We start from the raw sequence: 10,152 nt of genomic DNA, 5'->3' as shown, positions 1-10,152 counted from the left end.
AAAAGAATGAACAAAATGAATTTAGCCCATTCTTCAACGGGTTGTTAGTTCTCTTCGGCAGCTCACTAATCATTTATCTTCAGCAGTTCACGAGCTAAATGTCAGTTTATGGCTGTTTTGAGTATTGAATAATATAGCAGTATGAGTATCCAATTATTCGAGGGTTAGGCTAGTGTTTAGGCTAATTTGATATCAACAAAACATCGGCACAGTAATGAATTGAATTCGTCGATTCCATAAATAATCGAACATTGAATTTACCCAATTGGTTCACGCGGTCAAGATTTTTGTTTCAATGTAAAACGTCTCTTTTACTTCAATGCGCGTAAACCAGCAGCAAAATTTACGAGATACCATTCATTCTCTTACACATGAAATTTATCATGAAGTACAATCGTTAAATAGAAAATCTTGAGCAGAATTAAACAAGTAATCGTACATGAATAGAGGAGTACCTTGTTCGATGCCCCTGGCTTGTCTTCGAATACTAATCCAATATGATATAAAATAGAACAAAAAATTTCAGACACAAAAAAGCAGCAAACTTTGTGCTACCCCCATCCAATTCTCGTTGCTCCCACATAAACTGCAGAAGCATCTATTTATTGGTTGCTGCCACTAAAACCATATGCTCTATTAGATCCAGCACACGGTTGCTGCACAACGAAGATCAAGATGGTCATTCTCAAATCATTGGACTTTAAACTTTTAAGTTTTTGATTAAATCATTATTTGATATCTGAAATCTCACGGTTCAAAACATACTATTACGCATTCATGCGAGTTGCATTATCTTTATTTTTCTCAACCAATCGTTATTTTAATACATTCTATCATTTCATCGTTTCACTATCACTTCATCATATATCACAACTTTTAAGTTTTATCCGAACACCATTTCAAAAATATTTCCAAACATAATACTAATTTTTTCAAAAATAACTCCAAACATGATACCAATTTTTCCGCAAACTTTGATGTCAGATCAAGTTTGAAACCCAATTATTGAACATCAATAATCAATGCAGAGTGAGAGATGGGAACTGCAGGTGTAATATTCGTCAGCGAGGATATTGTCATTTGCCCCAGACAAATATCATGGGACATGATCCAGACATTCAATTGTACACAAAATGTAACACCAAGTAGCCTACAGATTCAAATAGAGAAAATGTACCTGTAACCCCATTCGTTATCATACCAAGCAACTAGCTTCATGAACGACTTGCTAAGACCTATGCCAGCCTTGGCGTCAAAAATGCTTGACCTGAAAAGAAAATATTTTTCGAACTTGTGACAAATCAGTTTAAATAGCATGCACAGCTGTAGACTTAAAAATAATGAAAGAGATAATGAGGTGGTGTAAATATGCTAGTGAGATTATATATGAACATTAGAAATTGTGATAGAAGGGAAATTTTTGACCTAGTGTCACCAATAAAATCAGTGGAGACAACATCATCTTCAGTGTACCCGAGGATGCCCTTCATTGGACCCTCTGCTGCATATCTGAAATTTTAAACCCAAAATTAAGCATTTTATGAAAATTATCAGTCATCTTCCATTCAAACCAGATAAACACAGACAAGCCGAAAACCTAAAACAGAATTCACATACTTAATAGCTGCTTTCACATCTTCATAGGAAGCATTCTTTTCAAGTCGACAAGTTAAGTCAACAACAGAAACATTAGGAGTAGGTACACGGAAAGCCATTCCAGTGAGCCGACCATTGAGTTCTGGAAGAACTTTACCAACAGCCTAAAATTTCAGTCAAAAGATAAAACCACGCGTCATAAAAATTGGTGTTATAAGGCTTTTCTGTTTTAAGACGTTTTCATACCTTTGCAGCACCAGTGGAACTGGGGATGATGTTCTGCCCTGCTCCACGACCACCTCGCCAATCTTTCATAGAAGGACCATCGACGGTTTTCTGTGTGGCTGGAAGTCAACAAAAATCAGCGTAACAAACTGTTGCTTTAAAACGTGCCATGAGTCTACAAATGTTTTTTAGTGCTGCGATGCATACCGGTTGTCGCATGGACGGTTGTCATTAAACCCTCTAAAATACCAAACTCCTCATGTACAACCTGTCAAGGATAACTACTGTAAAACACATTGTGCAGACGTGGTGAATAGATTGCCAATGGACACGGATTGCAATCTCTGAAAAACAAAATGTTTATTCACCTCACTTAAAAAAATCAGCTCTTGTGTTTCTTAACCTCAACTTCTACTTAATTTAATCAAAATCCAAAAACTAGTCACCTGGTGATTCTGATTCTTAAAAAATGATTCTGTTATTTCAGTTAACAAATGAGAAATTTTCTGGACAATCTTTCCCCATCAAACCCTATCTTTCGCAAACACTTCAAATGAGGATATTTTTAGTATTTTATTAAAAAGCTAAAGATTTGAATAACGTATTTACCGAACGCTCTAACTTGAAAATTTTTCAGCTTCTTCAATTTTATTTTCGAACACTATCCACTTCTGAATTTTTCTCATTTCTTCAAAATCTATAAATTTTAATCTTTTGCTAACACTCTCTCGATGTCAAAGTTATTGATGAAATCAAACTATCCAATTGTAAGAGATCGCTATTTGTTATCCGATGTTTTGTGAGATTTCAGTCAAACCTTGGCCACTGGAGCAAGGCAATTGGTGGTACAGCTAGCATTGGAAACAATGTCCATGCTTGGTTTGTACTTAGTCTCATTTACACCAACAACGAACATTGGGGCATCGCCTGATGGAGCTGAGATCACAACCTTCTTTGCCCCACCCTACAATACAAGCTCTAATGAGAACATTTGTTCACTAGGACACAAAAGATGGTGTTAAAAGCTAACTACTTATTTACCTTTTTGTGTTCTGATGCCTTCTCAATTGTAGTGAAGACCCCAGAAGATTCAACGACATACTCAGCCCCATAGTCACCCCAAGGAATCTCTGCTGGATTCCTACACGGAAACATTGGAGTTAGCATGGGGGTTCAAACGGTTAAACGAGTCACAGATAGTGTTATGATACCTTTTGCTGCTAATTTTAATCAGCTTTCCATTTATTTCCAAAGTGGATTCATCTGCAACCGAGATGATCCCCTTGTATGGTCCATGAGTGGAATCGTACTTGAACATGTATGCCTGAAAGAAGTTAACAGCATATCACACTCGTGATCTTTATGTGATTCATTCCAAGAAACATGCATGAGTAAGCAAGTTGTTTTTCAGGCCACGAAAGAGATCTTGTATATATATATAATCAGGCTCCAATGTCAACACCCCAAATCCATCATCTCAATTATCGAGATTACATATTTCATAAAAGCAGTTATTAAAAGAACATGCATGAAAGCAGAACAAGCATACTAACCATGTACTTAGCATCAATAAAAGGATCGTTAACTGCCACAACATCAATGTCATCCCTGAGGGTTGCTATGCGCAGAACGAGCCTCCCAATACGCCCAAAACCTGCAGGATCAACCATCTTAGTCATGTGTGGCCACAATGTTTTCCAAACACATACTATATCTTCTAATCGTGATTGAATTCATGCAGCATATGGATATAACACACTCAAAGCATAAATATTTATATTCCTAGGTAGAAAAAATAAAGTTCAGAGATATTAATAATGTGGTGATGGTTACAAAGCAAAGCAGGAAAATACTACCATACATACCATTGATCCCAATCTTTGTCTTCCCTCCGCCTCGTGACTCTGAATTAGTCGAATGTGCAACAGAGTTAGTCAGGATCTGAATATAAAAATTATCCAAAAGCAGTGAAACATACAAGGACTGTATATGTACTTGGTATGGTTGGAGGAACTTCTGTAGCCGTTGCTTTAATAGGCTTAATCCCATGTGCAGTAAACCTCCTGTACATTTGGATATTACTCCCATATGAATTTAGGATAACATAACACTTCCAATAGCATTTCGAATGACGAATATTGATTATTGACTCAACTGTAACGAATGTGAATCAACTTGAACATTACTGCCACCGATGCTGGATCTGAACTTCACTGATTTTACATTGCCGCCAAATCTCCCATAAGATACCTAAAATAGGTTGTTTAATCAAATGTCTCAACATATCAATGACCCCGTTATCCATCCAACTTAAACAGACGGAACAAGAAACGAAGAACGCTGGTTCATGGAATAATTGTTCTCTTATTTCCAAAAAAACATACCTAGTCCTGGAAATTCTATCACTCGCATTGTTTAGTCACAATTAAACAAAATCCACTAGCAAATCTGTGCTACTTCCAGAAACAATCAATCCGACAACTGAAAATTAAAAAAATGCAAGGTAAAATTACCACCACTATGGTGATCGAATGACAGTTGATCGGGATTGACTTCTAACTTTCATCAATTAGTACAAGATATGGCATCTCCAATCCACTAGCTATGTTTTTGAAACATAAATCATATTATTAGTAAAGGAGGAAAACTCTGAAAGCAATACACACGATCTTCCATCACGGAAAGATTCCATAATTTGCTCGAGTCTCGATTTTGCAGTGTAGGAACGGCCACAGATCAGATCCGTTAACTTTTTCATTAGCGAATGTTGTTCGATATATTAACAAAAAACGGAAACACACTTCAATGTTAGGTCAAAATGCGAGCCACCATGTAAAAAAAAACACAGAAAATTAGCTTCTCAAACTCATCGAACAATAATAAATGCAGAAAAACACAGATTAAAAAAGCTAGAAATGAAAAATATAAAAAAAACAGCTAATCCGTGCTCTCTCAATTTTCGTCATTCTCGACGGATCAAACTCGAAAAACCCCGTGAAAAAAGCGAGCAAGATAGTAACACACCACGGATAGACCGGATGGATCGAGTGCATCGACATCGAGACCAAGCGAGGGCGAAGATCCAATAAGCGAAGAAGAGAAAGCCGCCATACTTGAACGCCAAATGCACAATAGCTAATTCTCAGCTGCACTAACTTGACTTGAATTTAAAAAAAAAATAGAGAGAAAGCAAAACCCTAGAGAAAGAGGTGAATTGTCCTTCGAGTGAAAGAAGAAGGCGGCCTTTGACGAATATTTAAATGCTCACGGATTCAGCAGATGGCGGAGTTTCTCACGGGAACGTCACACCAACCCGCGAGCACGCCATAAAGCAACTGTTGTCGTTTTAAGGTTCGAGGAGGCGTCGTTTTGTGCAGCTGATATCTTCGGTAGCCACGTCAGACTTCTGTAAATGGAAGTGGCGCTTTTTGATTTTTTCGGGGGACCCATCGATTCTTGCATTTATTTTTGTTTATATAATTATATTTATTGGCAGTTTTGATGCTCACATAGGTGTGCACGATAGGTGTCAGCATATCAAAACTGATATTATTGGTATCGCATGGGACATATATTTGATACAGACAAATTATTTTAAATCTCAATGCCCGACAGAGTTGGCGTAAAAATAAAGCTTTTTTTTTGTTACTAAAAATATATAAATCTTTTCTTTTTAATGATTTTTTTATTTAAAAATACGGCAGTCTCGTGAATTTTTAACAATGTGATGATTCGATTTGACACACACCTAATATAAAAATTAATATTTTTAAAATAAAAATAATATTCTTCCATCAATTTACGAAATATCTCAAAAAAAAATTATCTCCATTTAAACCTTCTAGAGTAGGCCGATGTCGTCGTGGCCAACGCCGATCAGATGGAAAATTTGTGTTAGATAGCAAAGGACCAAGTTAGCACGTGTTTCAGCGACCACATTTTGATTTTTATTTTTTTAAAAAAAGTTGACCATACTTTGTTTTGTTATGTATCAAATCACGTGATCTGCGACTTTTTTACAACTATTATTTTAAGGGTAATGATTTCTATTATTGTGTTGTTGATAGAGAATAAAATCATAAATAGTAACTATTTTGACATGGTAATTTATTTAGTACTCGTAAAATATCTTATCGTAATAAGCTAATAGCTCTCGTGTTTGACCTTGTTCTCAACTTTTACAATTCTCCTCGTTTTTTCTTCGAAATTTGTTTATCTGAATAAATCGCTGATGTCACCACCTATATCTAAATTCCATGGACATAATTTGATCAAAATTAAATTGAATTTTGTCTGGTGATAGGAAGATTTTAAATTTTTTATAGGTTATTTTCATATTATTCATACATATGGATATTTTATAGCAGACATTTCTAATTCTTCTCATGGTGACAGAAACATTTCAATGACAATACAAATTATATTAGTTGCATAAATTGTGTGTAGGTGTCATGGCCGTCCTTTAATTTATATATATATATATATATATATATATATATATTGGCATTTTTTTATTCGGTGTCTTGTGTTCTAAAATATATAACTTTGATAAATGATTTATGAAACACGGAATTTTTTTATTTAAATGTTATAAAATGTCGTTGAACAATAATTACTTTTATGGGAGAGATATCGAAATATCACGAACTATATTTTTCTATAAAGTGAGGTAGTTTTAGTATCGATTCAGTACATAATATTTGAGAAAAATGGGAACACATTTCGTTTGATTTTTGGAGATGCATATGTATAATAGCATAAAATAAAGTATATATAACAATGATTATGATAATGATGATCTATGTTATTTACATATTGAGTAGATCTCTTGTGAGACGGTCTCATGAATCTTTATTTGTGAGACGGGTCAAACCTATCGATATTCACAATAAAAATTAATACTTTTAGCAAAAAAAGTAATATATTTTCATGAATGACCCAAATAAGAGATCTGTATCACAAAATACGACCTATGAGACTCACACACACAAGTTTTTGTCTTATATATTTGTATTATACTTTATAAAAAAATTAGTTGGAGAGGGAATATTTTGTTATAAATAAGTATCAAAGTCGATATCTTGTCTTAAATTAAAAATTTTTATATCATATAAATTATGATTTATGACTCATCAATTATAATATCTTATCTCCTAATATATGTCAATAATAATAAAAGTTTTGAATGTTAGAAAATAATTTTCCGAATGCGACTTTGTTATGAGTCAAAAACTTATGTGAGACGGTCTCACAGGTCGTATTTTGTGATACAGATATATTATTTGTGTCATCCATGAAAAAATATTATTTTTTATGCTAAGAATATTACTTTTTATTGTAAATATCGTTAGATTTGATCTGTCTCACATATAAAGATTTGTGAGACCGAGACCTACTCCTCCCAAGATCCTAATTGAGCCGAACTTTTTAATTATTATTGATTTAGATCTAGAGCAAATGGTCCTGGAAATGGACCGACCCATAATGCATACGAAAATTACTTATTAACTTCGAATAAATAAAATTAATTGCAGATCTTGTGTTTTATGACATCGATGTGCGCCAATTTTTTTTCTTTTTCTCATTACTATTTAAAAAAACTGTAACATCAAATTCGTTGTAATAAGTCAGACACAAATACAACAGAAATAAAAGATACTGAATGTATAATCCGGTCTTCAAACCAGTCATACAATCAACTGCTTTAGATAAATGATTCATTTGATTTGTTGATTGACCAATAAAAACAAAACACACAAGAGCGTACGTTAGAATAAATTTAAGGGAGGCTTCAACCAACTCCCTTCTTGCTTTGGAAGTCGCAACTCATGAACAAGTGAGCAGGATTTTCGAGGTCATGAAAAATATAGAATAATTTATTGGATCGAAAAGTTAGGTTCTGTTTGCACAATTTTTTTTTAAAAAAATTAGTGTTTTATAAATTTAAAAATTAAAATACGAGTTTGAATAAAATTTTATTTAAAAAAAATTATTAAAACATTCACAAAATATTTTTTTTAAAGAATAATTGAAAAAAAAAATTTATAGCACTTTTTTTTTTAAAAAAAGGAAGCATAAATCATAATTTTCAACTCTAATAGTGAGTGCGTCACACATGTGAAAGCAGCTAGTAGTCAGTAATGACTCGACACGTGTTACTCTCCAACACAGTATCTTATTGGCCTCACGCAGCGACACGTGTCTTGGGTGCCCGATTCCCTAAGAAGTCTCTTATATTCAAAACTTCTGTCCGCCGTCTCTATGATATTTACATTTACGTACATCGGCAGTCAGCGCTCTCTCAGGGTTTGGTTCTCTGCACGCCGACGAATATTCCGACTGGGTAAATCTTGCTTAAGCGACGTTATTCTTTGGGTGGACCTTATCGTGAGCTGAATTTTAAATAAGATGATGATGATTTCGAACCTCTTTTTGGATTTAAGCACAATTTTTAGGATTCTTTTATGTTTATTGGTTAAAATCTCGTCTTTTCTTAGGTTTGGACAGATATGTACCCCTAATTTCAAGCTATTTCATTTAGTTTTGATTATAGATTTATTTATTCATTTGCGATTTTTCACTCTTTTTTTAAAATTTTTTGTTTATGTGAAGGTGTGATATAAAATTATTAAGCAACCAAGACTCACTTTTTAAAAAGCATATTAGATAAAATTCGAAGGTTTTCCATTTAGTGACAGAGTTTGCACATGGCATATGTTTTATCTGTACTTAATATGTCGTTCACTGGCTGATTGTTATGTATCATAATATGTACAAACTTTAGTTTAACATTAAGGTGCGTAGGAAGATGTAGGCTGCATTTGGATCTATAGATTTGAGCTTCGTGGAATACACCATGAATGTTTGGCTGAAATCAGAATTTGAAATTCATCCCTCCTTCAAAATCAAGAAAATTATAGAGTATGAATTCAAAAGTTCTATCAAAGTAGTCATTTAATATTTTTTCGAAATCTTCTCTTCCAAATACATCAGTCAATTTCATTAATCGAATCCTAACGGAGAGTTGATTTTTCATTATGTATAGCAGGTGTTGTTGATACTTGGAGCCACAGTGGGATTTGCTGTGGATGTTAGATGATTTTTTTGTTTCCGTCATAGTTAGTACATTCTTGGTTGAATCAATTTGTGGTAATCTGCTTAATCCAATTTTTCTTGCAGTTCTGGATTTAGAATTGAAGCAGAAATACCAACGCCTGTGGCCATGAATAGTTCGGATCAGCGACAGCTGCCTGCACACCAGAACCGGCAGCAACAGATTGCAGCTGCGGGAGGTGTACCAGTGAGTGGTCAAATGGCTTATGCCACTTCTTATCAAACAACACCAACGGTGGCCACCGGCACTCCAGCTACCGCCGTTTCCTCTCCAACTCAGCTTCCATCTACTTTCCCCACTCAACAACAGCTTGCTAGTTATCATCAAGCTCAGCAGTTCCATAGTCAGCAGCAGCAACAGCAACTCCAAGGTTTTTGGGCCAACCAAATGCAAGAAGTCGAACAAACTATAGAGTTCAAGAACCACAGTCTTCCATTAGCTCGCATAAAAAAGATAATGAAAGCTGATGAAGATGTCAGAATGATCTCTGCTGAAGCTCCAGTTATATTTGCTAAGGCTTGTGAGATGTTCATCTTGGAGCTGACAATGCGGGCTTGGGTTCACACAGAAGAGAATAAGAGACGGACTCTACAGAAGAACGACATTGCAGCTGCAATTTCCAGAACAGACGTGTTTGACTTTCTGGTTGATATCATTCCTAGAGATGAATTGAAGGAAGAGGGTCTTGGAATCGCTAAAGCTACTATTCCAATAATGGGATCTACTGCAGATGCAGTTCCATATTACTATGCTCCCCAACACAATCCACAGCTTGATCAAGTTGCACTTTATGGGGGTCAACAGTCGAGACCACCTCTCTCTTTCGTGGCCTGGCCACAGATGCATACTCAGCAACAGCCACCGGAGCAGCAGCCAGGTGACCCATAACCGAATGGATAATGCTCGAGCTCTACTGAATTATCGCTGAAAGATGTTTATTACACTGTTTGGAAGTTTGTGCAGTATATCTAGCAGAAGCCCTATATGATGTTTAGCAGGTGGATTTGGTTGATGAGGGGAGTGTAATATATTTTATATTATGTCAAAATTTACTTGCGAATAAATTAGAAAATTACGACCATTCCATTATTCTTCAAAAAGATACCTTTGTGGTCAGGCATGTCTCAAAACTACGACAATAGCGATAAAACCTTTGTTGTGTCGGGCATATTATCATCAGATTATATGTAATGTTTTTTTAATTGAAATTTGACGTA

The 10,152-nt window shown here is 34.9% G+C and overlaps 2 protein-coding genes across 5 annotated transcripts; one reads left to right on the top strand and one right to left on the bottom strand.

Annotated features, from left to right (window-relative positions):
• Positions 1 to 326: 326 nt before the first annotated feature.
• LOC142555827 (glyceraldehyde-3-phosphate dehydrogenase GAPCP2, chloroplastic-like) lies at positions 327 to 5,168 on the bottom strand. The gene is made up of 14 exons (XM_075666929.1): positions 4,846 to 5,168; positions 3,977 to 4,071; positions 3,817 to 3,884; positions 3,687 to 3,725; positions 3,375 to 3,475; positions 3,033 to 3,145; positions 2,863 to 2,962; positions 2,639 to 2,785; positions 2,029 to 2,089; positions 1,843 to 1,940; positions 1,618 to 1,760; positions 1,426 to 1,509; positions 1,178 to 1,267; positions 327 to 656 (listed from the first exon to the last, which is right to left on the bottom strand). Exons 1-14 carry the CDS (start codon positions 4,930 to 4,932, stop codon positions 599 to 601), a joined length of 1,284 nt encoding a protein of 427 aa, XP_075523044.1. The 5' UTR covers positions 4,933 to 5,168; the 3' UTR covers positions 327 to 598.
• A 2,854-nt stretch (positions 5,169 to 8,022) lies between these two features.
• LOC142555826 (nuclear transcription factor Y subunit C-3-like) lies at positions 8,023 to 10,035 on the top strand. 4 transcript variants are annotated; one of them, XM_075666927.1, is made up of 3 exons: positions 8,083 to 8,164; positions 8,870 to 8,911; positions 9,001 to 10,035. In XM_075666927.1, exon 3 carries the CDS (start codon positions 9,044 to 9,046, stop codon positions 9,821 to 9,823), a length of 780 nt encoding a protein of 259 aa, XP_075523042.1. In that variant the 5' UTR covers positions 8,083 to 8,164; positions 8,870 to 8,911; positions 9,001 to 9,043; the 3' UTR covers positions 9,824 to 10,035. The 4 variants fall into 4 exon arrangements, with proteins under 4 accessions (XP_075523041.1, XP_075523042.1, XP_075523043.1 ...); XM_075666928.1 differs by having other exon boundaries at positions 8,098 to 8,164; positions 8,867 to 8,911; XM_075666926.1 differs by lacking the exon at positions 8,870 to 8,911 and having other exon boundaries at positions 8,023 to 8,164.
• The last annotated feature ends 117 nt before the right edge of the window (positions 10,036 to 10,152 follow it).

The sequence above is a fragment of the Primulina tabacum genome, chromosome 9 (assembly GCF_025594145.1).
Source record: "Primulina tabacum isolate GXHZ01 chromosome 9, ASM2559414v2, whole genome shotgun sequence".
NCBI classification, from domain to species: domain Eukaryota; kingdom Viridiplantae; phylum Streptophyta; class Magnoliopsida; order Lamiales; family Gesneriaceae; genus Primulina; species Primulina tabacum.
The sequence above is the reverse complement of the archived record's forward strand: the minus strand, read 5'-3'. Positions and strand labels throughout refer to the sequence as shown.